At 41.8% G+C, this 27,719-nt stretch overlaps 1 protein-coding gene across 1 annotated transcript; it reads right to left on the reverse strand.

The window, feature by feature from the left end:
- Window positions 1-842: 842 nt before the first annotated feature.
- OGA (O-GlcNAcase) lies at window positions 843-26,300 on the reverse strand. The gene is made up of 16 exons (XM_040605391.1): window positions 25,741-26,300; window positions 21,998-22,049; window positions 21,590-21,687; window positions 20,240-20,370; window positions 19,388-19,559; window positions 18,257-18,355; window positions 17,799-18,083; window positions 17,077-17,235; window positions 15,229-15,839; window positions 14,674-14,848; window positions 11,025-11,110; window positions 10,051-10,155; window positions 8,390-8,475; window positions 6,984-7,176; window positions 3,886-4,045; window positions 843-3,103 (listed from the first exon to the last, which is right to left on the reverse strand). The coding sequence occupies exons 1-16, from the start codon at window positions 25,925-25,927 to the stop codon at window positions 2,967-2,969; spliced, it is 2,736 nt and encodes a 911-aa protein (XP_040461325.1). The 5' UTR covers window positions 25,928-26,300; the 3' UTR covers window positions 843-2,966.
- Window positions 26,301-27,719: the final 1,419 nt, after the last annotated feature.

Consider the following 27,719-nt stretch of genomic DNA (forward strand, 5'->3'; position numbering starts at 1 on the left):
AGACGCCTATATGCAACACTTTAAGATTCTGTGAAGGAAAACTAACATTTTAACACAGCGCACGTTTACTGCGTTAGAAGAACAGTTTAACTGCTAATTTCCTTGCTTAGTTTGCATGTTATCATGGTTCTCCGCAATACACAACTCTTGAACTGCATAACCAGTGCACTTCCACAGCAGACAGATGAACTCTTGTGAACTGACCTCAGGAAAAAACTGCTTTTCATACCCCAAGCCAACCCTTCTGCTTGGCTGTCATTCTAAGTAGGAAGCTACATGCTTTAGCTATATTAGGTGTTTAGCTTTTTAAGTTAAATTTTGTGGATATACAGCTGTGGAGCTATGATGTTTGCCCCTCAAGTCACTTCATTCTCACCTTGTTTCTGCTGGCAGGCTCTTCTGGGTTTCAGTAACCTCTAAACCCAGCAGCCAGCAAGGAGGCAAAAAAGAGTAAGAAAGGGCAAACAAGCACTGCTGCAACATGGCTCACAGTGGCTTTGCCAGACACTGGAGACCACCTTTGAAAAAATTGTTTTTTACGAAACAGGTAAAGTTCAATTGGTGCTACTCGCAGAAGGGCTAACAGGAAAGGTTACTGTCACCCCAAAAATCTTTGGGGCGAGTACTTCTGAAGGATCACTGAATACCTGCCTCTGAAAAGCAGCAGCACAGACAAGTATCTGGCACATAAATGCAGTGCCACCACCAAAACCAGACACAAGTGTCTCTGCCAGCCGATCCCAAGGGCATCCAACAATCCAACACATCTGGCACGTCGTAACATGCATTGCTGAACCACTTCTGATTCTGAAACCTCACACACAAAACATTTCTTATTTACATTCACTTCTCGATTTTTATTCTATTTCTTGCATGGTCTTCAAATACAGTTTTACAGGTCGTTTTTTTCTGCTACAGATACTGTTGATCTAAAAACAGATTAATGAAAGTGGCATTCCAACCTTAATGAAAATTCATAACCATGAAAGATATGTCAACGTATCACTTTACAATCCTAGAATGATGGTATTGGCCTGACATTCCATAGGCTTATACATTAACTTCTATAATAATAACAAAGTCATAGGAAAAGAAAATGTGGCAACTCCTTAAAAGCCAAGAAATAAGGCCACAAGTATCCTATGCTGTAATGTTACGCATCCAGATAAAAGTAAGTTGACTCTGGTATCCATGAAGAAACAAAACGCCCCCAACCTGATAAACCAAGGTATCATCTACTCAACATGCACTCAAAGCTGTATAAAAACTAGTGGCATTCAGCTCTGACTTACATGGAATCCCATAGCACAACCCCGTACCTCTCTCTAAAAATGAAATGAACTTGTTTCAACTTAAATACTTCGCTATAGCATTAAAAAATTGTTCACATTCTGCAAAGGAAAAAAACCCAAACCAAACCAAACATCCTGCATGTCACTGCACCAGAAGGCCAAACACAGCATCTCCTTACAGGTCGCAGTCTTAATGCCATTTCTAGGTTGTGTAACAACTTCCGTGCAGCCAGAGGCTTGTAAAAGGAACTGAACTTCCTTTGCACACCACTTAAAAAAAAGCAGGAAAATTAAAAAGGAAGATAAAGACAGCTGATGGCTGTAGGTGAAAACAGCAAGGTACTGCAAGGTATATACCATTGGCCAATTATGTATCTGGGACACTGGGACTTCTGTGAAATACCAATTTCATAAATGATGCAACTACCTCACTACCAGATCCCATACTGCACTGATTCCGTCCCATAGCCAAACATGTTAGTCCTGGGTAAAAACATTAAACCCTTGGAACATTTAAAAGTAGCTAACCATTTAAATAATGTGTAAAAATGTGCTTATTGTGGCATTTCTTATAGAAAAGTTATTTGATACAAATGTGCAGGACTTGAAGACCCTGATTTAATCAAACTAGTACGAACAGGCTTTGAAACATGGTGACTGTTCCAAGGACAAATCCCAGCTGTGGGGCCAGCTCTCTCCCTCTCATGATCTTTCATCCATAATCCCATGCGAACATTACCAAAATGAACAGTTCAGCAGACCACCCCGTGAATTGCTGTTTCAGCCCCAGGAGAATGGTAACCACAAGCAGCGATGAACTGCTGTAGAAGGAAGGATCATTTGGGATCTGCTCCCCTTACCCAAGATGGTCAGTTTCTAGCCCTGGATACGAGGCACAGTAAGAATGGTCAGTGCTGAGGACAGATTCATTCTCCATTGTGGTTTTAGGTTATTCAAAAGTGCCATCTTGGACCTATACCATGTCACTTCTCAAAAGAAAAAGTTACAAAAACTGGTAAACAAAAAGTTAGTCAGCATACGGCTAAGTTTATATACACCGAATTTACAAGTTTGTCATTAAGTGACTTCTGCCACAGACCACTGCACATTTGTCCCTAACAAAGCACAAAGCTTGAACCAATGGTCATTAGAAGTGACAATGGGTCATTGCTTTATCAACAAGCATAAAGATAGTAAAAAATAGAACTGTAGCTACTTATCTTTAAATTTGCTGATTGACACAAGCAATCCCTCCCATTTCTGCAACTTCCAGTTGCACATCCTGCTCTATGACAGAGAAAAAACCTGCATCTTTATAGATACTTCTGCCAGAGACCACTTTTTGTTGACAGGTGAATGCAGAGAACTGTCGTCAACCACAGCACCAATTGAGAGGGATTCCTCTGAGAAGCTATAGCCCATGCAAGATTCCTTGGCACTTCACACAGGACCAGGAGAGGACAAGGTTTCTCTTTGTTAAAACAGTGTTTTCAGCAGCATTGTCCTCTTCCAACAAGTTACAGTCTGAATGCGTGATGGGTGATTTTCGCATAGCCCCTTCTACCAAGCTGGGTGATTGCTGGCTTTGTGCAGCTAGACCATATGAAGATCCCCACCACTACCTGCCCAGCTGTTAAGGGACTACAGTACTGGAACAGTTCACTGTCAAGCACTTCACAGGCTTCTTCCAAGGATAACAACATCCTTTGGAAATCCTTCCATTTTAGCAATTTCAAAACAACCCAGCTTGCTGTAAAATTCCAGGATTCTTTTATCATCTGGTCTCACTTCACAAAAAGCCCCACGGGAGCCTGAAGAAGGAAGAAAGAAACAAAATACTGTAGGAAAAGAGTTACTTTAAAAAGCACAGACATCAAATATTACTAGAGTTCCATCTATTTTAACATTTAATCCCAATGAAATCACTGATCCAAATTCCATATGGCACACAGTACCTAAAAGAGACCAGATTTATGGCAACATAGCTGACCATCCCCTAAAGAGACTGCACACTGCAGACATCTTGTCAGTCTGAATAAACCCTCTGCACACCTTTTATTTCACATAAAGCCATCCTGAAACTGATGTTGGCTCAGAAAACAGCGCTAGAAGAGGGCACCAAATCACGCAAAGGAACTGTGAACCTCAGGTGCACAGTAAGGCAGACAGCCAAGTACTTCCCCATATTGAAGGTTTTGGTAATTACCCACCAGCACACACTGCCACACATAAGAAAAAGTATCATTACCAATGCCAGCAGGGGAAATATAACTATTTGTGCATTGTTCAAGATGTAAAAATGTGTGCTCTCATTGCCAAATTGCTCCCTCGGTTCCTCCTGTTTTCTAATTTGCAGGGTAATGGCTTAAGTGAAAAGCTACCTTTTATCAAAGACAGCAGCAGAAGTTAGCTATCAGAAATTTTTATATTTATAATTACTTAACTAAATCTAGAGTGCCAACTATGTCAGGAATCTAATACCTCAGGCTGACATGCAAATACAGCATGTTAATATAACCATCCCAAGTTTCCCTTGCATCCTAGAACCAACATGTAGTTAGGAAACAAGGAATTCTGAGTGCAAGAAGCTTACCATTAGCCTTTAGAGAAGAGAGCAGGCAGGCCATCATACTTTTGGCCACGCTTGGATCTGTCACTTTTTTGTGGATATCAATCTTTATCAATGATGGGAAGTTGGCAAGGAATGATTCTGGCAATACTTCTTGCTCTTCATGAAAGCTTAGCATTATTTTCTGAAAAGAATATGAGAAACAGACATTTCATCTTCATCCAGCTTTTCATTTATCTGTATTAAGGGAAGCTGCTTTGCTCACAGAGTGTACCTCCAAATCAGCATGCTTTTCAAGTGCACCTCTGATGGCCACTTTGTTCCTTACCTGCTGAACTGCTCTCTGTACTTCAGATAAAAAGGCAGGCTACAGAAGCTTCTGAAGACTGTCAGAGGAGGAATGCAAGACTCCTTGCATGGCTTGACAGTGACTCACTTCCAGTGAGAAAAACCAAAATCCAACCCAAACCCAACAGTTTGTACACAGATATTCCTTTTCTTTGCATTTTACATGGGCTGTTTTAGCTTTTAAGTGTTCTAACCTTCCACATGTATTCTTTGGTTCATAGCAGCCTAGAAACACCTCTCATTTCCATGCAGTTATCTCAGACTACTTGCCCCAACAAAGACAAATTTGTCTCTGGCTTGAAATAAGCCTTGTTGATAACTTGCAATCACCCAGGAAGGTCTTTGTGAATGTGACATCAGATGTTAACTTCATACAACTCATAGGAATGGAATAATCAAGTGGTGTAACACATAAGCAGACAAAGCCAAATCTGAATATATAGTCAAGTAATTCCCCTGCTGCTTACTGAATTTTAAAACTTTTAGGGAGCACTGGCTCAAGTAAGCAAGCCACATAGCTGTCATAACCCAGACAAGGACTTCATTGCACAAGGAACCATAACATTTGCAATACACATTGGTGGTTTTTTTTTCTTTTTTTTCCCTAGGTCAAGTGTAAATGTAATCCCCTCTGATCTATGAACTGCCATCTCTCAAACTCTTGCAGGGAAGGTCTCTGTTCAAAGTGACTACTTCAAACTTGTGGAACTACTTCAGGTTCAGAACCATGCCTGCTCCTCCGGGCTTTTCTTTATCACAGCTGTAACAGGCACAATCCCATGGAAAACATTCAAAGCTAGCCATGCTGGCTTCAAGCATCAAGGCAAAGGTGATCTCTAGTTGGAAGAAACAGCTAAATTCTAGAAGAGGTAAAACAGGTTATCAAGGAGTAGGGCACAGGTGGGGCTAAGAAGCAGTTAGAGAGGATACTAATAATGACTAATCATTATTACTAATTATTTTCATAAAAAGCCAATACCAAATAAAACTTTCCTGACAGGAACCTAGACAAAACTGCAAGACAAGCTCACAACAGTAGATATAAGTCAGCAGATTGGATTTGTCTTTTATGAAACAGAAGATTTTATTTATCCCATGAAGTTTGGGGCTCAAGATGTATTTAAGTAAACTAGAGATCAACTGAACCGTATTAGAAGTCAACAATTTGAAACAAATGATCTAAAAAATACAGAAAGGGAGCTTTTCAACCAAAGCGTAGTCTGAGATGATCAAGAGGTAAGAAGCCTGTAAAGGAAACCAAATCAATTCTATTGAGAAAACTTTCCCATAAATGATCTTCAGTAACAACAGCTTCTAAGCAACTACTGAGCATTTTCTACATTCCTTTGTGGTGTCAAAAGGCTAAATGGATAAAATCCCACAGTGACTATCTCAATAGCAAAGTACAAAGAGCTCCTCTGTACTCCCTCCCAGGGACATCCCTCAAGCCCATAGTCTCAAGAATCAGATTTGTTCTGAGACAGTGCACCAGCAGCAGAAATCCTGGGGTGATGTACCAACAGCAAAAGATGTTCTTAAACAGCTCAACGGAAAAGCTAGTTTATCAGCTCAAAGTACCTCCTGCATTCTCTCTGAAGTTTGGCTTTAAACTCCTGGAAATCAAGGCCCCTTCTTCCCTTACTGTACCTACTACAACTTTGCCATGTTTAATTTCCGATACCTTTATATGCATTAGCTTTGTTTCAAAATCTGAATTTACATACACAGTTGAAAGCACAGCATTGTGTAAATGTAGAAGAATCAAGTCATATATACCCACAGACTGCAGAATTAGCTCCATTTCAATAGCAATAGTGGAGCTATTAAGACACCTTCTAGTCCAGGAAGCTAAGCTTTGCTTGTGGGAAGGCCTGTGCTCTCAAGAGCCAGGACCTCCTTTAAGTCCTAGCCAAATAAAGCAAGGGCACGCTGCCACATACACCTTTTTTGCTCTGCCCTTACCAGCTGGGGATTCCCTTAGGAGGCCCACCAGTCTGAAATCAGCCTTTGTATTCAGGCAACCTGCGGGAGAATACTTTCAGGAAAGTATTCTTTCCCTCTTGAAAGGAGAAGAAAAAGGCTAAGTAGTGGTGTTTCTGGGCCTGCCTCTACTACGGCTTTGTCCACAGCTCCTTCCACATGCAGGTGTGGATCAGCACCTCTTAGTATTAAGCACGTTTCTTTCCTTGACAAGAATGCATCAGCTAGAATTTTTTCACTATTTCTGACAGTTCAGTGACATAGTTTTCTGGTTTCTTCCAAAACCAATTCAAAATACTGATTTTTAGCACTTACTAAAGGTGAAATATCATTTTGCACCATTTACGGTTGTCATGATCCACAAATAGCTCATAGATCTTGACATCAAAACCAAATGCTTTTTCACTTGTTCTCCATACTTAAACTGATGTGACTATCAGGGCCTTACTTGCAGCACGGGGAAACTAGCCTCTCATTTTACAGAAGAACAGAGCAGAAGCAATCCTTCATTTTCAAACCATAACTTTCTCTAGATTAAGGTGGCTTACATTTATTGTATTGATTACTACTAAAGCACACCTCATGGATATATTAGCAATACACAGCTGTATCGTGACTGGCAGTGAACAATTTTACTATCACCTTCTAAGATGTCAGATACCATGCTCATAAAAGACTTCAGAAAGGTACGAAAGCTGAATTAGATGGCAGCTCAAAATGTAAAAGAAATACAAGGTCCTGCTTTGGAAAGAAAGAGTTCAGCATACAGTCCTGATCTTGTGGGTTATACAAACCTCTGCCTCAGACAGCTCCTTGTCACTATTTGGTTTAGTGTATTTTTCTTGCATAAAAGGGATCCAAGACATTTTGCATTTTTTAATGAAAGGAGTCACATCAACCGTTCCCAAAGCATAGCCACATATGCCATCCTCATCTTCTAAGACGAAGCAGTAATCCAGGCTGAGGGTGAGCAGACCTCCTACTAACCTGCAGAAAGAAGTTCTAAATTCAGTCAAAAGAAGGTCACTTTGAACAAGTATGCTCTTCAGGTACTCTGGAGGAGACTCTAGACCACAGGTCCTCAAACTTTTTAAACAGGAGGCTGGCACGCAGATTGAGTGGCAGGAAGTCAAAGTCATCCGCAGCTGCTTGGTTTCCCCCCCAGCCCCCGGCGAGGGGGGGCGGGGGGGTGTCTGTAAATACGGGGGGCTGGATTGAGAACCCTGGGGGGCTGTATCCAGCCCATGGGCTGTAGTTAGAGGACCCCTGCTCTAGACCAAAGAAGTGACAGTCCTCCAATCTTAGAATTAGTTCTTACAAAGCATTAATTAACAGACTGATCAGCTGTCAAAACTCAGCTATGAGCCACATCTGCACCTCAAGATCCCAGAATTTAATTCCATACACACTGCTCTTCTGACTCACCGGAGACACAAAACTCCTTCACCTTTCGCCCTCAGTTTCTCTGCTGCCATTACCTTCTTGTTCTTCTGCCTTCTCTTTTGGTTATTTTTTGATAGCAGTTACACATCCTTTTTTAACTACCTTCCTGTCACTCACAGAGCAGCCTCTTTATGAAATTCTATCTATATTAAACACTCTAGACCAAAAAAAATATCCAAACCCAAGCCCCCCTCACTACATAGCTCATTTTACAGCTCAGATTTAATGATTATTTTTTTAAAAAACTTAATCTGACCTGCCATTGCTTATTCTTTTTAAAAGTTGGTACAGGTAATCTGTAACATGTATTCCAGAAAAAACTCAAGGCAGTCAGCTGGGAGATTGGTCCTCAAAAAAATTTCAATTATCTGAAGAACACTAGGTTGGAAAAAAACCAATCACCAGAGGGTAACTATGGACACTCTCATGACACACTTTCACAAAATCTGAAATAATAGGATACTATGATGCACAGGCTTCATCATATAGATTTCAGCCAAGTCTTTTCCTCTAACAGCTCACAGCAGGTGGCCACAGCACGAACTGAGACATAACTGTCAACAGTATCTTTCAGAAACAAAACCCCCGTCTTCCTAGGGCCTGCACAGGACAGTTTGTTGGTTTGTTTTTTTTTTTTTAAATCAAATTTTCTTTGCATTCTTCCCACACGCACACTTTTAAAGATTCAAATTAAATACAGCATCAAGACTCCATCTCCCAGGACTACCTCTGTAGGTCATTCATTCCTAATACTTACTTGTCTCCAATCAAATCTGGTAAACTATGGAAGGGCTGATCAGCTCCATCAGCATACATTTCTCTGCAGATTTTATATACAGATGCCTAAGAGGAGAGAAGAGATGATTTCAAGTAATCAGTCACATTCAAACACTAACAACTTTGTTTTAGAGAGATTCCATGAACAGCTCCACTGTAAACTAGTGCTGCCAGGCATTAAAGTTACACAGAACAAGAGTACCCACCAATAAGAAAGGATCTACCTTTTCCCATTCACCAAAACTAACAAAGTTGCCCATCAAAACCATTGTGGTTAAGTTGAATGTCTGGGAAGGAAAGGCTGGCGGACAATCTCCTTCACGTTTTAACAGCACAAGGTAATCCTGCTCAATACCCTTGCTACAAAGTCCCTTTCAAAACCTCCAATGTTCCAGTGCAACAATTTAACCACTGAAAAACAGACACACCCTGGCTTTCTCCCTGTTAAAAGGCTTTCAGCTGAATGTCTTTAAAGAGCAAAATTGTATCAGCCACACTTTACTTTAGAAACTTCACACTTCTCAACAAGGCTTTGCATTGCACAGGTCTGCTACAGCTTCCTTTCATAAAAAGGGAACTCCTCCCCAGAATAAACTCTTTATGATGGCACATTTAGCTGCATAACCAATTGCTTAGGTGGCTTAAAAATATCAATTCCATTGCCTACAGAGGAACAAACAGCTTAGGTACAGTCCTGCACTAAGGTATGGAAAAGGCTACATTACTACTCGTGAGAACAGCACAGAACAGAGCTAGCCTAAAAGTAGCAAGTAAAGAACCTGTCTCCATGTGCTAGCCCTGCCTGACAGGCTTCAAAGGCAGGATTTATTTGAGCTGCTGCAAACTCAACCTAAATACTTATGTTTCAAAGGAAACATGTTCATCTCAATGTAGCAGCAAATGCAAAAGTTCAAGCTACCTTCATCCTTACATTGTTTAAACTGCATCCATAAAGGGTGTTAAATAACTACTGCTTGATACATCTGCTTCAAGTATTCTTCTTGCTAATAGGAATAAAACTGCACTACACATCTGTTCAGCAGAAGGAAGATCTAATCAACAGTAATTAATACAAAATTCCTGGTTTTAAAGTATCAAATGCTCCAAAGCAGTCAAATCAAAGAAAGATTTGACAATTCTTTCAAAATCAGACCAAGATGTTTACAACTATCACTAAAATGATAAAAATAGCTAAGTACCATCACGTGTTGCAGCTACCGTTTGAGATTCAGTATCAATCTTCTGCCTACGCTGCTCTGAAAATACCAGCATTTACCACAGTAGTTATCCACCCCTCTAAGGTTAATCCATTGCATGTGTCCCCACTGCAAGAATTCCTCCACCAGCTGCTAAAAACTTTTGAGTTGCCTTTCTGAAACAGGGAAGGCACTCAGATTTAAAAAGGTGGTGAAGTGGGAGACTGGGAATCAAGACGTGGGTGTACATGTACTGCAGCATAGCATGTTGTTGAACCACAGGCAAGTCAATTAACCTCCATTCTCCTGTGACCTTGCATTTGTGCCTTGTGCAAGATACTGGGACATCTGTTTCTTTAGGGGATGAAGGTTCTCAGCAGTAAGCAGTGTTGCCACAAAAGGAAACACATCACTAACAACAGTGACCAGTGTCAAAAGCAGTTACCTCATCTTTAGGAAAGTAGGGTCGTATGGTGTACACTTTGGAAGTGGGTGTTAATGGAGGTGGTTGAAAAAACAGGTCATTTGCCCCATCAATAGGCAGTAAACGCTGTGAAAACAAAATATTTAATATGACTGTATGAACAACAAAACCAATCACTCTTGGGTGTGCACTGCAGACTCCCAAATTAACATTTGCTACTTGCAGGCACCCCAGAAGAAGATGGGGTTGGTATGCTTTACAAATGCAAAGACCTTATTTGAATAGAAAATATCCAATTGGTATTTTAAAATATGCAATTGAAACAGCACATTAAGAGTCTGTTAATCTTATCTGCTTTAAAATACTTTTAACCAATCATATCTACACTGTCTCTGTATAAGAACATAGAATGTCAGGAGGAAAGGTTTGGTCTGAAGAGGGTTAACTGGCCAGAGGAGACGCTTTATCCCAAAAGCAATGCGCTGATTCAATTTGCTGCGCGCAGAGCACCTGTGAGGGGGGAAAAGTATAGTGCCTGAAAAATCCATGAACAAATCTGAACATGGTATAAACAGTGATTTAAGACTATTTGCCAATTGAAGTCTTTTCAACAAAGCACATTACAGCTTTATTTAGAGAGGAATCAAAATTTGGATGACTATCCCTTTTGCTCATGGAATTCCCATCGGCAAACAAGCATGCGCGCATTGTGCAATTGCGGGCGCAGATAAAAAAATGCTGTGCGACCTGCAAAGAAACAATGTGAAATGTACAACTAAAGCCGCTGCGCTTCGCATGCGCGTGGGACAGGCAGCATCTCCTTGAGAAATTACTGTAGAAAGGGGAGGAAAATTATTTTAAACCAAGCTGTAAGGCTAGTGGGCTTTGGACCAGAAAGCCTTCGGCAGACCAATCCTTCCAGACCTCTGATGTGCAACAAAAGGTTTCTCATAAAACAAAGAAAATGTCATTCAGTTGTGAAGTCATATTGATACCTGGAACTCTCCTGCTAGACCACCTCTAAAGGCCCAGGGTTCTTGGTCTCCACTTAAGAACTGTGCTGAAGATTGACTACGACACCCTGTTGAGATCAGATCCAAGCGGAGAATGTTACGAGAAGGGGGATTTCCTGGGTGTCTAACATGTCCAAAAAGCTAATACACACTTGTGGAAAAAGCTCTCTAACTGAGCTAGAATCCAGGGCTTGGGGGGAGGCTGTAATAATATATGATTTACAAAGATTTCATGCTTGCACACTAATTGCAGTATTCCAAATTTTTTTTATTACCTATAACAGACTTGTAAGAACAGATGAGCTGATTCAGCTAACACATCATTCTAGGCCAGAAGGCACAAGAATGGTGCCATGCACAATTATGTAAGCTTCTGAAACATTTTGTACATATTTGTTTTTAAATATTTGTGGCAGAAACGTTTATTTCATCTGTGAAAAGATGACATTTTGGAAGCTATGTGGCTCAATAGCTCATGTCATAAATTTTAGATCAAACAAATGCCATTATCACAGCCCCTTAAAAAAAATGGACCTTTCTGAAGTCACATTTTAGTAATGATTGTTTCTAATCTTGTCAGAAAACTAGGACTGGCATTATATGCAAACAGTCTTTAACAGTTCAGGCAGCCAGGACAGCTGTATGATACAATATTCTTGTAAAGAGACTACACAGAGTCACATAATCCCAGGCTGTACCTTCACAATGCCGCTGGCATGTTAAAAAGCTAAGCAGTGTTAACTGAAATTAACTCACAATTTAAACTAGTACCCCCTGTTGGCCACAGATAATACTAGCCTTGCTTTTCAAGATCTTGCTTTTTTTTTTCCTTCTCAAGCATATCAGATGCACCAGGGTCCCTGCTGATCAACCAGCCACAGCAGGCCCATTAACGTGCTCAGCTTTAGTTTACATTTGCTTTAGAAAAGAAACTTCCATTAGCTCTTTGACTTTTAATACTATTCTGCCAGCAAGGTACCACAGCCTTCACCAACTACCATAAGACAACTCTGAAGGGGAGTAAAAAAAAAAGAAAAAAAAGTGGTATCTGGAGTGGAGATTTCAACTACCTGCCTAGTCTTCTGACAAGATGAGCAGCGCAAATACTCTTCCTTTTGTGGACAGCAATCTACCTCCTGTTCAAGTAACAGTCTCAGATCAGTACAGACAAGTATGTTGTGCTAGTCAGAGAGTCCCAAAGTGTGCCAAGTCTGACATTTATGAAAGTTTAGGAATATATGTTAAATACTGATTATGGTAAATTTCAGGAACAATTCAAGCATTAGAATTTGTATTTGTCTTACTCCCACATTTTAGAATTCTCACATAAAATGACACCCTTCACAAGGAGATTTAGTCAATAACTTGGAAGACAGTATCTGTCTGTCCTTTGAGACTACAACTTAACTAGCACTTCCAATTATTACAGTAAAGAGCTGTGTGAATGAAGAGCTGTATAAATGAAAAACATAGTTAATGCCTTAGTCGCTGCGCAAATGTGACTTCAGTTCATGTCTATTGCACATCTAATCTATCTGAGCTGCCTCACAGACAAAACCTTTCCATTTTAATTAATTAATGACGACGCGCTGTGAACATCTGGCGCTGTCCATCCAATAGCAGTAGAAACTTGTGCTGAGGATTCTCCCATCTGTACACAATGGGGAAGAAGATAATAGAAGTCATTAGTAATCCATAGTACTGTACAGCCACACTAATTTAAGGGACTGAATGCTAGCTGGACTTGGGAGGAGAGGTGAAGAAAGTGAACATTCAGTGGACCATTGAGCACACCATTGTGAAAACTAATTTGTTTGGATTTTTAACGTACTTAGCTTTACATAATAATGTATTTTAACAAAGACCTTTGCTTTGTATGTATTTAAACTAGTGATAAAAACACAAGCTGAAGACAAAAACAACCCTCTCAGAAGCACTGCTAGCATGAATATTAAACTGTACATTTGAAGAACTCTTAAAATTAATTTTTTAACTACCTAATACCAGTTTAAGTACTGGAACAGAACAGTGCCAAGATTAACAGAGCTACTTACAGAGTTGGCTTCCAATATGAACTATTCCAAATACTTGACGCATTTAAAGACTTGAACCCAACTTTACAGGGACATTGGAAACTGAAGACAATTTCAGCTGAAATCAGTAGGTGATTCAGATAATTATGAAAAGCAGTCCTAAGTTGGACCCTCAGTGTTTAGGGAGTACAAGAGTCACTGTTCTTTTTATAGAGCTTTGGCCTGGAGTTTTAAACAGATTAACTGAAAGTTATCATAAAGAGAACATTCTTTCTAGCTAAAGGTCAGCATACAGCAAGAACAGTAAAGTTGGGGGAGTTGTGTTATGCTGATCTTAAAAATGCACAAACTAAAGCTTTTGAACAGCATTAGGCAGAGATGTTAACATACTGCAATGCTGTTGAGGTTTCCTCCCAAGCTAGTGTTCTCTGTACTTTGCAGAAGGCAGTCCTAAAAGCTCTTCTTTATCAACCATATGTATAGGGATCGGGTATTTAATAAGCACAAAACAGAGGAAGTTGTTGAGCATGGACTGACTTGATGACTTAACAGGTCTTCTCTGTCTCTGCTTAAACCTGCCAGTGTTTAAGAATATCATAGAAGGACAATCCAAACACTAGGACCAGACCAAGGTGGTGTAATGGTTAACCACTGGGAGGTTTGTGACAACTACAAAAAGTGTGACTTGAGACCATCAGCTTTGCTGTCTGCTGTGTATGTCAAGCAAGTCCACAGCATATTCCTTACAGTTGGATTGAAACCTGAAAGTGAAATGAAGTCACTAGAATTACCCAGGCCATGCTGGTGCTATCTGCCAACTTAGGATCCCCCCCAAAATCTTTCAGGAAAAAAACAAAACCAAAACAAAAACCAAACCAAAAAAAAAACACACGTTAAAAAAAAAAAAAGAAAACACTGTTTCAAGATCAGTTTAAGTCTCAGACTAAATCTGTCTAGAGTTCCACAATTTCCAGCCATTACCCAAAAATAAAATTAACAATAACAACAAAAAAAAAAAAATCACAATTTGGAAAGTGTTTAAAGGAAATTATTTTGCACCAGAATAGCCTTATGCTAAAGCTCGCATGCGCACAGGGCTAGGAGGATCGTCTTCCTCTTGGCCAGGCCCATTGAAAGGTCGCTTCTGCAATTGTTCTGTTGAAGACAGCAATAACGTTATCAAGACAGAGCAAGCAGCAGATGGCTGATGTGGTCACATTTCGTAGTGTCATTTCCAATCATACAACAGGGTAATCCAAGGAGTTACATGGCATAGTCCAGTGTGCATTCAGTCAAGAGTAAGTTAAAGTCAACACTTACGTGTCAGATGAGATTCAAGTTTCATTAGCCCAAGAAGAAAATCAAGGTCTCCAACCTTAAGCATCCAGCAGACTTCACTTTAATACCAAAGCAAATTCACAGCAGGCATTGCTTCCAATAGCGAGACATGAAAACCTTTAAAACAGGGTCAAAACAGACCCCATATCCAAGAAAACGCATTTGCCTAATACTCTGTTTTCCCCGTGGGCTAATTTAAAAAAAAAATAAATATATATATGCACACTATCTGGGATTATAATGGCTCCCGATGCACCTACCTAACCATTGCACAAAAGATTTCACCATTGACATAATACTCTTGATATCCCAGACGTAGGAGTACATGTCATAAAGGATTGTCCTGTTGGCACAATTGGAGAGGCGAGTGAACATCCCCATCACCAAGCTGCACATCTCTTCAAACTTGGCTGCTCGGTTACGCCACTCTTCTATCTATGAACGGAGGCAAAAGATCCAGAAGATCAAACACTACCTTCTAGGGAGAAGAGGTACTCAAAATATGGAGGAAGACTATACAGTTCATTACTACATTTTACTAGCATGGACTACCACACTACACATGACACAGACAGCTGTTAGAACTGAGGCTAGTACAGGGGTCACTGGTCAAATACATACACCAGACTGCCTTCACAGCTAAATGGCACTACAGGGCTTAAAACAGTAGATTCCACTGGAGGAATAAAAATTGCTGTGACCTGTGGTTAGTTATACGCTACCCTTCTGATCCTAGGAAGCTGAGCATCAGCCTATCACAGACAACACTGCTCAGGATTTTGATTTAAAAGGAGACAGACAAGATTCACACTCACTTTTTCAGCATCCTTTCCTTTGCAATTAACACTGACAACACTGCTATTTGCTCTGAGCCACTGGAATTCTCTCAGCATCTGTGCACCTTTGGGCCCGTGTTCATAAGGCAAGTAAAACAAGTCAGCAAGAAGCTGCAAGTCCTCTAAAGTCACTGGTTCTACTGTGTAGAGAGGCTTTTCATTTGGCCCAGGCACAAACTGTTCTTTATTAATTTGCTCATCAGTCTGCATAGGGGCAATGTCACTACCAGAATCTTCCTGCATAGACATCTCAGGGGACTTTGATTCAGCTATGCTCTCCTTATCAGTATCCATGGGCTTCAACTCCTCTGCCATCTTGGCTTCAGTAATATCTGTCAGGATCTGATTAGCATTCTTGTCTGCGTCATCTTGTTTTTCCACCACCATGTCCATCGGCTCCTCATCAGATTGCTTCTTCTCTTCCTCCTTTACCAAGGCTGGTGACTCGCTGCTCAGTGCCGCCCCCTGACTCATGATGGGTTCTTGGTAAACTGTGGTAACCACAGTCGCTGCATTTAAAGAGGATGGTGCCACCAGAGGCCCAACATCCCCTACAGTAGTTTTAGCACCACTGTGGGCCACTTGCCTACCTGAGAACAGAAGAAACAAGTTTAGAGTTTTCAATATCTGCTGACTAACACTCAAATTAGCAACTTCTGCAAATCATGGATGATCCTGCTGCCATGGCATCCGATCAGCACAGCTTCCTTTTGGTGCTTTGCCTGTTCAGTCATTGTAATACTAACTACTGACTGGTTTTTTGCAAGATTCCCCTCCACATACTTGGTAAGCAAGGATAGGATGGAGAAAAAGTTAGGAAAATTAGCTAATATTTATGTGCTTCCAGCAGCATTTCTAACTATGCCATCAAAATAAAAAGCTCTCAAAGACAACTTTTCTCACCTCTGCATTGATCAACTTGTTAAAAGTTGTATTTGGATATAAAGCACACTTCAAAATAAAAGGAAGTATGCTTAAATATGTCAATTGCAAAAATGTCTTGAACCTAGGGAAAACAGCGACGTTCAAAACCTGACTGGGCATGGTCTTGGGCAACCTGCTCAAGCAAGGTGGTTAGACCAGGAGATCTCAAGGGGTCCCTTCCAATCTGAACTATTCTGTGAAAACGGAGGAACACGACACCTTAACTCAACTGCCATTTTTGCTGCAGTTGAGTTTTAGAAAGATCCAAAACCCTACAGCAGTTCAAAAGGATAACTGCACCAGAGCAGAGTTGGGAGAAGGGGTTCTTCCATTACCCTGCCAGTTATCAGAAGGGCACTGTGACCATCTGAAACCCACATTTGGGAAAAAACCACAGACTTTACCTCAGATCCCAAGCTTCTATTGCTACAAGAAAGGTGTACAATGCTGGAAGGAACCCATCTGGTTTCTGTAGACAGAAACTCAGAAAAATAAAGCCATTTTAGAACAACTGGAAATACATGGACTCTTCTGGGCCAGAACTAATGTTTATGATAGTCTAACACCCATTTCAAAACACAAACTGTTCTTCCTATTCTCTCAGGTCCCATGGAAGTCTAGTAACAACTGGGACTAGCAAGATCCAGAATGTTTCCTGTCTTGTATCAGAAGTGTCAAAGAATTATACATCAAAGGTTGCTTCTACTGATCGGTCAGGCATGCTGCAGAATGTCAAGCATTCTTCCTTATTAAGGTTTCCCCAGTTACGAATGCAGAAAATGTTCCCAACTGAAAAGTATACAAATTGCCAGGTTCTGTAAAATAGCTTTAATTTAAATGCTACTACTGAACATTTAACCCCATTTTTCTACCAACCCCAGAGCGATACCAAATCGGACTCACTGCTGTATTGCTGAGGTACCCCAAATTCTTGCAACCATTCAGTTAAGGCCAGCTTCAGGGCCATCTGTGGGCTGTAGAGAACATCTGTTTCAATATCTTCATCACTCCCCTCATTTTCCAATTTAATCTGGATAGAAACCGTACTGTCTTCAGTATCAGCTACAGAGACAAATTTGAAAAAGTTATCACGCAAGTTTCATTTAAAATTTAAAAAAAAAGCTATGTTAGACAAGGCATTCAAGAACTCTCTAACAACCTTACTTCACAAAAGAGGACAAAGCATTACATCCTAATTAGACAAAATGGAAAACTGCAGTGACCATTAATGTTCAACACAGAAACAGCATGCAAAACCTAGACATTCTGGCCTTCAGTTTCTCTTTTGATCTGAACTGCTCGTATTCCAATGAGATCAAATCCATGGACACTTATGTCAAATGTGACCATTAAAATGGCTTGCTGAGAGTGCTTTTTATACAACCACAGATACCTCTCAAGACTAAGATTCTCTGATAGCATGTGCTACAGATACTTCCCAAAAAACAGCAGAACAATTAAAGGCTCATTATCTTTCAGGGAACTGTTATTTACTTATGGGTAGAAAATGCCAGGTGATCTTAAAAAGAAAAAGTTGGCAAGGAAAGGCTAGAATCATCAAAAAAAGTATCAGTATTATTTGTATCATTAAGCATAGATACCAGCAAGCAGTTACATATACTTACTCATCACCACATCTTTTCTTACTCCATTCATGTTAGACTTGTACCAGGTTGCAAGTGTGTGAATAGCCACATAATTGGCTTCAAATTCACAGTTTGGATTGGTCAGAACTCCCTTTAGTCGAGGTATGAGCTCAGTTGACCGCCCCTTGTAAGGCCCAAGAAAAAGCCTCTTTTGATCATAATCATTAGCATGAATGTTATCCCAGATAACTGGCGCTCTCCTGATGATCTTAGAAACTTCTTCAATGGACTCTACTGGAATGTCTTTGGATACAACTTTCGGACCTAAGAGGGAAACAGGATAATCAGAGGGTTTTGCATATACTTGAAGATTCAACCCCCATGTAGTTAGACAGTTTATTTTATTAAATGCTTGTGAGAATATTTTTTTTTAACACCAGCAATGAATTAGAAAAAAAACAAACCACCAAACAAACACCAAACCAAACAATTTTTACCTGTCCATAACACTTCGATGCCAGGGAGCAGCTTTTCTCCTACAGTCCGTAAATACGGTGACTGGGCAACATTTGGGTAACAGAAAGTTCCACAGTACTCTGTGCAGGAAAAGAATGTCACTGTTAGTAAAAGGATGCACACGTGTGACAACATACCCAACTGTCCCATGAGCACTTTGAGAGAATCCTACCATTTGAGAAGAAAAACACCTATAAAATTAATCAAGAAAGGCCCCAAAGTCTGAAGTATAAATAAAAAGGACATTATGAATGATACTTAGTATAAAGATCAGAAAGGAAAAGAATTTATTTAAAATTGCTCAAATGTCAACATTAGGAAAAAACTAACGAAGTCCATAAATGAAAGGGCAGGTTACAGCAGACAATATGCAAGAGAACTAGAAAGCCTACGATTAATCATGAAGTGCAAATACCTAAAAATATTAACACTGGAACGTATGTCTCTGTAAAGTTAAAAAGGAGGTCTGCAACAGAACCAAACTACTACAACATAACGTAATAAAGATCATAACTTTGCTACTGAATTGAATTTTCCTCACAACAATCCACACCTCTGAACACAGTGATTCTCCCCCCCCTTATAATATTCTTGTACCTATTAAAGGAAGCTCACAATTTGAAACAAGCACTGGACCCAAATGCAAGTAATCTTATTCTTTAATAAATAAACAAAACAACTCAGCAACTAGTGGAACTGGGTAATCCTATTAAAAACAAGTACCAACGACAGAAGTGAGCACAGACTGTGCTGTACCTCTACTTTAAGAAAATTCTAAGAAACTAACAGCCAGTCAGATCAAGAAGCAAAAAGATTTTGGTACAAGTCAAATAGAAATCTTCCTTTAACCTAATTTTCAGTTCAATCTTCTTGAAGTAGTCTATCAAGCTACCTTCTTTGTTTGGCATTAAGCCTTTCAGAGATGTGTAGATTTGGCAAAAACTCGGCATGTACTTCAATTACTTGAACATTTCTTTATAAGTCAATTTCTTCAAACAACCCCAAAATACTCACTCCTTAAAGCAGTGATTAAATATTAAACCAGCATTTCAGGCAGTAAGATAACAGTCCCCCTCTTTTATGGCTGAACTAAGAGATTCATCTCATTTTACCTGTAGGACAGAAAAGGAATGTGTCTGGTTCTCCTAGATACTGATAAATTTCATTTGTGATTGAGACTTGCGCATGAGCAAAGGAACTGAAAACTTCTTTGTCTGCTGCACACATATTGTGATCAATATCATCAAACAGCAGTGCAAAAGATCTGCACCCAAACTGGGAAACCTAAAACAAGACACAAAAGCAAAATATTTATTTTTCTTTCTTTTTCTCTTTTATTTTAAATCAAACCACAGAATTTTTACATCTAATCTATTCTAAAGGAAAAACTACAGGAGTCAGGGAGAGAAGGTAGAGAAGGCAAGACAGACTGATATCTATTCACAACAAATGCCTATCTTTGACCCACTGCTCTGCTTCTCTCAAAGATTAGACCTATGAAGACCTGCAATCTGTTCCAGTTTTAACAATCCAAAGCTGATCTCACTGGACAGACAGCTGGAAAAAGGCTAACTCTGTAACAGCTTTTGGGAAAGGGAGAGGCATCAATCAGGAGAACAAAAAAGATGTGTGTGTCAGGTCTGCTTCTGAAGGCGTTTATTGTGGATAAGAGCTCTTGCTTTAGAAATGCATCTTTACTTCAAGGCCCTAAAATACTCTGAAGACAAGCTCCCAAGAATAGCCTTCAGAAGCCAACACAAGACTTTGTTTTTACATCTAGATGATCACTGGTCACTTCTGCAATGCAATCTGAACACATCCATTGGAATTGTTCAGAGGCATCCAAACTAACACTAGTGCTGAAAACATTAAAGAAGCTAGTGAAAAGCTCCAAGAGTGAGCAGGGTACTCAAGTTTTCAAGGTAAGTAGCACTGCAACTGTGGCAAGACTGTGTCACACTTACTTGGTCCAGCTTGCGTTTCAATGTGGATACCTCTTTAGGATTGGAGAAAGTTATGTCAAGTCCAGGTGAGATTGCATAGATGAACTCTATTTCATGTTCTCGTGCAGCTGATATTAGAGTCATTAGCTGCTCTGGAAATCAAATTCAAATATTTCAGATGGAGTCAACAGTTAAAAAAATCTCAGACATGGTTATAAGTAAATTAAATACAGATGCCTCTTCTACCATAATAAAAAAATAATTTGCTGGAATTTCTTAAAACTAACACAGCAAAGAGCATCATATTATTTGGAAGAGTTCTCAGAAATTACGCCAAAATGAACATAACAACTGTCCTTGCATTATTTTCCATGTTACAGATTTTTAAAGGCTTTTAAGTTATCTTTATCTCAATGTTGCGAGACAAATGTGGATGTAGTCTGTTTTTACAGTATGCACATCAACAATTCTAGAATTATTACTTACTTTTTCCACTTTTGTCATACATACTAAAGGACAATCCAATGTAATATTATCACCCTGCATGACACTAATTCACATACTATTCATGACTGAAGCTCGGGGCACATGAAAAAGGGTTGGTTTTTTTACATCACCGTGTAGAAGTAGTTGCTTTAGACTTTAAAACGAACTTGAAATCTATCTTCTATACAATGAATAAAGAGATTTATTTTTAGAATATTTAACAATCTTTGCTGTTACTGGCAATTATCTTACAGTATCCTTTAGATTATCTTTCTGCAGTGACTCAAAGCGGCCTCCAAGAAGGATTATTTAATTTCAAGCGAGTATGACTTTCTTCCCCCTCATCCAAGGAAAACAATCCCCACAGACTAATAAAACACCGCAGATCCCATAAATGCCAGAGGTGGATAAAAAGCCTCACACCAGCTCGAACAGGTCTTTTATGTTTTGACTTGTCAGGAGCTGCTTTTCTGACTGGTACTCTCTTCACTGAGACAAGCACTTAATGAATCATATAAAAGGGCATGCTATTCACTCATCAATCTTTTTTCTTTACTCAAACAAATAATTTCTACTGCAAAATATGGCCCAGATGTTCAAAAGCCAGAGGAATAATTCTGAGCAACCTTTCCCTGGAAAAAAGTAAATCTTGTAAGACAAAGCCTTAAAAGCCGTCTTAGAAATCATCTGCAAAGTATAGTTAAAAGAGGTAAATCCATGCTTGTACCAAACCTCCACTAAATACATCTGCAGTGTATTAAGAACAGCTCTCCACTCACCTTTGAAAATGGCTACTGCAATCAAATACACACAAGCATATGTAGCAATGACCAATTCATTCAAGACTATTTATAGAAAACACAGAGGGGAAATAAAGGCAATTACCCGCTTCCTCCACAGAGTACATTTCTCGCCAGAACATCCTGTGCTTATAGTCATCCTTTGGAGCATACAGGTATGTATTCAGTCCCCACTTCTGAAGTCTATAAACATAAGAAAAAAGCCTTCATTGGGAGAATAGTCTACCAATTCAGGAATTCTGCATTCTACCTGATCCAGTTTATTTTCTTCATTGAACATTGTGTTATGCTATTAAGACAATAACTTTATGCACAAGTGATACTGGGCAAATTTGGTTTAGGCAAGATGGAAAAGTGAGGATGAGTCCTCAAAAGTATAGATATTAGGCAAAAAGTTGCTCTAGGTTAGAACAATATTTCTTTCCAGGTTTAAGTGGAAGATTGTGATTATACAGCAATGGAATGTGCTGCAGTAAGAGGAAGCATGACTTGCCTTCTAAAAAGTTCTTTTCTCTGCTCCATGACCCAAGGTCTTCCATAAAATCCTATGGGAAACAAGATTAAAATCATCCAGTTAGAGTATGCCTGCTCTATGAAACTTTATATCACAACCCACCATTTTCTTCCTCTTCTGTTACATTCATCAAAAAGTTTATCAAAGGAAAAACAAAATGTAGTTATAAAGCATTAGGAGAGTGATCTAAACTGATAAAAGCACATGCAATTAAAATTCATTTAGTTTCTTATGATCTAAGGTCTTATATTTTTGGCCACTGAAGCAATTAGTTTTCAGAATCCAAACTGTATTCCTGAGAATATGCCCTTGACAAGTCAAGTCAGCATTATTAGAAGAGAAGACTGAACAGTCATAACCTAATTAAACTATCATTCCAGACCTACAAAACAGATTTGATTGTAATGTGAACTCTGAAGACACCTGAAAATATTTACCAGCTCAAAAATGCTTAACCAGTGGTACAGATTAGAATGCTAAATACACGCAGGGAGTACATAAATACATACTGAGGTAGATGCTGTATAATTTTAAAAAAGTATGTACAAGCGAGTAACAAAATGATAAGGATTTAATTCCTCTTACTCAGTTCAGTAGGCTCCTTGTCAAAATGAACTCGCAAGCTGATACCTTACAATTCCCACATTTTTAGAAGCTAAGACTATGTCTTTGAATAATTGTATGAAAGCATCTACACAAATAATTTTAGAATAGCACATATTGAAAGTCATGAAATTGTATGGAAATTATAACTGCTTCTGGTTTTAAATCTAATCCTTCCATTCTAGAAACATAATACTTTAAAAGCACTCTCAATGCACTCTTAGTCAAGGAAATTCACTTAGACCTATGTGCAAACAGTTCAACCACAAGTGGACACTTCAAAACAAAGCTTCAACTCGGCAGTCTGTGCAAAGACCAGAGACTGAAATAACACTGAAATTTAGTAAGCTCTTATTTTCAAACAACACGGTCACTCAGTAATGAATGATATACACAAGGCTCACGGGTCCCCACTGAACTCAGTTCAAGAGGTACACAGAATCTTTATTTCCAGAGCTATTCACCACTGTAAATCGGTAAACATGTGGTTTCACAGAGGTCAAAACCACCCTCCTACAACCTTTCAAAGCTCAAAACTGATGCAACGGAACAGTTCTCTATATAATAACAGGTATTTCAGATACCTGTTAAGAGAACAACGTGCTTTTAAGTAGCTTAAAAAACGCTCAAGTTTTAGGAATTAAGTCTCTCAAAAAATGATCTTAGACTAACTGGCACCACGGAGTGGCAAAGCTGAGTAACTACTACTCCTCACAAACTGCCAACTGACAGAGGACAGTTAAACAGAGGAACAAACAAGAGAGCAGGTGCAAGGCATGAAAACCTCCCAGTTTATTTCACCCAGAACAAACTTCTCATTTTCACTAGAGTTCCCTAATTCTGACTAACGTTGCCCCGAGGAAGCTCAAGAATCCACAAAAGGAATGAAATACTGTGATGCCTAATGAGTACCACCTATGTCTCACAGCTTGTTCAGAACACTTTTGCTTTACTTGTGACCTGTGATACTGCTGTTGCAGACCTACTAGTCTAAAGCACAACAGGAGCCTACTAAAAAAAAAAAAAATAAAATCAGATAACAAAACCTAATTAAATAAGACTGAAGAGAACATGCTAATCCGAAGCGATACTTTTCCATCTGTCACCACATTTCTTAGATTACTAATGTCACCAGCTGATGACAATTCTTGGATCTTTCTAACTAAAAATCGACCTGTTTTGTATTACTCCCTCAAGAATGTGTGTCAGATTATTACAAAGTCAACAGATCATACTAAATACCTCATCTCAGTTACCATGCTCTCCATCACTAAAAGCCAGGATACGCTGGAAGCAGAGCACCAAAGCTTGCCATCCAGTATTTGCCTCAGGTCTTATTACTCCCTGAAACAGTGAATTTTATAACTGTCATAAGCTTTTCACATTCGTAAGAGTGCACACCTGGTATTTTTGAAGTAACACAGCCAATTTCCCCACTCCCTTTTCTACAAGATCCAAACTCTCAATTTCATTGCTTTAATCTCACCATACCTCTAGTCTGTGTCAACCACCGCACTATGTTTAAGTATTTATCTAAATTTCTGAAGCTAATCCCTCTTTTCTCTTACCTCAGTAATTCTTTTGAGTCACTAAGGAGACAGATGTTTCCATCCACTACTGTTTACCTCATTCAACAGAACTTTGTTTTTCTGTTGGTGGTGGTGAGGGTTTTTGGGGGTTTTTTTGTTTGTTTGTTTTATACACTCCCCTACTCTTTTTCTCCTGAATGCATATTGATGTTAAACTGGTAACTGCTAACTAATGCTTCACTAGGCAGAAGCCATTTTCTTGCTTTGTTTTATGCACAATACAGTCAAGAACACCTGCACCAAAATATATGCAGAGGCAATCAACAATTTAACTAACAGGATAAGAAAAATGATTATGGTATACGCAGTGGTTCCGACAGAAACCTAGATGAACAGGTCAAGGTGTATCAGCAGGAACACAAGAAACAAGCTGCTACAATCTGTATTTCTGTTCACTGTTATCTGTCTCCAAAGCCTTCAATTTAGCATCTGTCTTCAAGGAACTAGGTCTGTTAACAAAGTATAAAAAAGACATCTATCTCATCTATCTCTCTGCAAGCTGACTATATTTAAGTCCTAGTAAAGTGCTAAAAAATAAAGGCATTAAGTGGGCCCAGCGCACTTCTCAGTTTTGCAGAAGCCAAACGGTCTTATCAAGAAAAGGACAAAAGGCATTCTGCAAACAAACGCAGATACTGAGTTTGATAAACAGCCTGTTTCCCTCTCCATTCCATCCATTAATCATTTTGTTCTCCTACTGAAGATTCATTATAGGTACAGAAATAATAGCGGTCTACAGCAGTTCAGAACAATTCCAAACCAACTATTGGGAATAAACCATTTTTATTGCTGGCTTTCAACCATCTACCTTAACTGACCCACCAGAAACACAGATAACTTTTTTAGTTACCGAAAATTGCAAGAAGTCCCTTTATTCTGCAGCTTCTGCAACAGCTGAAACAATTTAATGCTACAACTACACCAAGAGACAGAAGAGGACTGCTCTAGAGAACAATTAAAATAGTAAGCTACGACCCTTCAGAGAACAGGGAGAATTTAATATTAATTCCAGAACAGATGTCTACGGAATCACCTATTCCCTACCCAGGAAACCTAATCTGAGCCTCTGGCGCACAGGAAGAGCACGTGCGGCTGGGATAATAGCACAGTAGCTCTTTTCTCTGTCTCCTGCCTCCCCCTTTAGACACGTACTAGCAAGAGAGCCACAGCACTGTCTCAGCCTCCACTAGGAACCCTCGGCCCGCTGGGGGTGCCAGGCCTGCCCTCACCCCGCCGAACAGCTGCCATCAACGGGCGCTCCCTGCTAGCGAGCAGCTTCCAGCAGAAGCCCCAGGGGCAGAAGCCCCGCCCGGGAGCCGCAGCTCCTCCCCGCCCCCAGCCCGCTCTAGCGGAGGGAGCCCCGGCCAAGAACCGCGCACCCTCCTGGCAGCGCGGGCCCCGCCGGCCGTCACAACGGGCCGGGGCAGGAGACACTGCAGCACCAGCGCCCCCGCGGCGTCTGGCGGATACCGACCCCCCCATCCCTCCCGTCTCCCAGGGATATGGGGCACCCCCTCCGCGAGCTCTTACCTTCGACGACGCCGCAGAGGAAGCGGCGGGAGCCCAGCGCGGTCTCCGTCTCGGTGTCGGTTTCCTCACCCGCCGGGACCGGCCCCGCGGCGGCGCCCGGCGGCTCTAAGGGAGCGCCGGGCACCCCGGCCGGGTTGGGGCTGCCCTGGGGCTCCTCCAGCGCCGCCTGCCCCTCCTTCTGCACCATCCTACCGCCCGCCGCCAGGACCCCCGCTCGCTGGGCCGGGCCGAGCCGAGACAACTCGAATCACTCCTTTCCCCTCTCCACAAGCCCTTTGTCTCCGCCGCTCCGGGCTGCCGCCGCTTCCTGTTTACTGGGCCCTGCGCCTGCGCGGGGAACCGGCCCCAACCGGTCCGCACCGCTCGGAGCCGCGCAGCGGGAACGCCGCGGAGGCGGAGGGAAGCTGCTGCCACCACGGGAAGGAAGGACGTGGGCCGCCGCGGCCTATCGGCCCCCACGCCGCACTGCCGGGACCGCGCCACTCGAGCGGGAACAACGGACTGAGGAGAGGGAGTTACCTCGGGGAGCGGGCGGAGGGGGAGCGCGCTCGCGGCGCATGCGCGGGACGCGGAAGGGCGCGCACTGCGCCTGCTCAGGAGGCCGGCGGGGGGAGGGGCGAGGCCGCGGCTGCCCGGCGCGCCTGCGCAGAGGGCGAGCGGGTGCGCGCGGCGCATGCGCAGGCGGCGCGGCGGGCGTGGGGAGGCGGCAGGAGGGCAGCACGCAGGTGCGGGGTGGGGGGGCGCGCATGCGCCGTGCCCTTTGTGTAGGGAAGCGGCGCCGAGGGAGGGAGGGCGGGTGGGAAGCGAAGTGTTTACTTCGGCCCCGCGCAGGCGCGGCGGGGCACAGCGCGCGCAGTCCGGGCGGGAGGGTGCGCGCCTGCGCGGGGGGAGGTGCTGCTGCTGGCTTAGCGGCCGCGCGGGCTCCCCTGAGCCGTGGCCTACTTCGCGCGCTGGCGCCGGCGCCCCGCGAGGGTGGGAGACCGAGCGGCTGTGTCCCTGCCGTAGCGGGGGGGCCGCGGGTGGGGTGCGAGGGGAAAAATGGCTACAGCCGCTGCCTCCCAGCGCAGCCCGGCTGCGCTTGCAGGTGTTTCCGTGCCTGGCTGTGAGGATGCTGAAGGGCCGGCTGCGCAAATCGGAGAAGGAGCCTGAGGTCAGATGGCGTCGCTCCAGGGAGAAGCTCCAGCCGCATGGGAGCGACAGGCCCGCAGCACGGGTTGGAGACCAGGGGGCTGAGCAGGGAGCCCTCCCGCAAGGGCTGTGCGGAGGCCGGTGTGGTAATCCTGCCCACTCAGCCAGTGCTGGGGGGGCCACAGCAGGTACCCGCCAACGCGAAACCTGCCAGCAAAGCAGCTGCCAGCGACCCCAGCTTGCGAAGGGGGCTGGAGAAAGCACCACGGCAGCCACATCGTGCTTCAGCCAAAGGCTAACACAATAAACAAAAACCCCTATTAAAAACAGCCCCTGCTGATTTGGACACTGCACCCCTACCCAGCTCACTGTGCTTGCCCCAAACCCTGCCTTGCATGTTTGAAGCCTGTTTCTTGCTCTTTGAGCTTATTTCCACTGATGATATTTTGACATGACAAGAAGAAACCCAAGAGAGCTGCTTTTCTGGCTCTATTTCATGCCCTGCACGCTGCAGCAGAGACCCTGGCCAAGGAGCATCTCTAGTTACCATCACATTCAATCTAAAGCTTTCGAAGAGCAAAAATACCAGTTGTACTGCTACCCTAAACAGTAACTAGCTAAAGTGTGTTGATATGCAGCGCAAGGCTTTACAGAAGGGTTAGAGCAGAGAAATGCACAGAATTTGGGTGGAAAACACACAGTACTCTCATACAGCGATATGTACACAGAGCTGGGTGGTTGGCTGCTAAAGGACCCTGATGCAGGCACCACACAGCTTTGATTGTGCCAGAGTAATCCTGCAGTAACAGTTCCCTGGTGGTGGGATCTCATCCTTTTTTAAGACATTTGTG

This window comes from Falco naumanni, chromosome 9 (genome assembly GCF_017639655.2).
Source record: "Falco naumanni isolate bFalNau1 chromosome 9, bFalNau1.pat, whole genome shotgun sequence".
NCBI classification, from domain to species: domain Eukaryota; kingdom Metazoa; phylum Chordata; class Aves; order Falconiformes; family Falconidae; genus Falco; species Falco naumanni.

Excerpts from the sequence above, each read along its gene's own strand:
- OGA (XM_040605391.1), bottom strand. The coding sequence starts at position 25,927 with ATGGTGCAGAAGGAGGGGCAGGCGGCGCTGGAGGAGCCCCAGGGCAGC. Across the intron at positions 18,084-18,256 it reads CATCGAAGTGTTATGGACAG|GTCCGAAAGTTGTATCCAAA; the intron begins GTAAAAATTGTT and ends TTTCCCTCTTAG. Across the intron at positions 14,849-15,228 it reads AAGGAAAGGATGCTGAAAAA|ATAGAAGAGTGGCGTAACCG; the intron begins GTGAGTGTGAAT and ends CTCCGTTCATAG.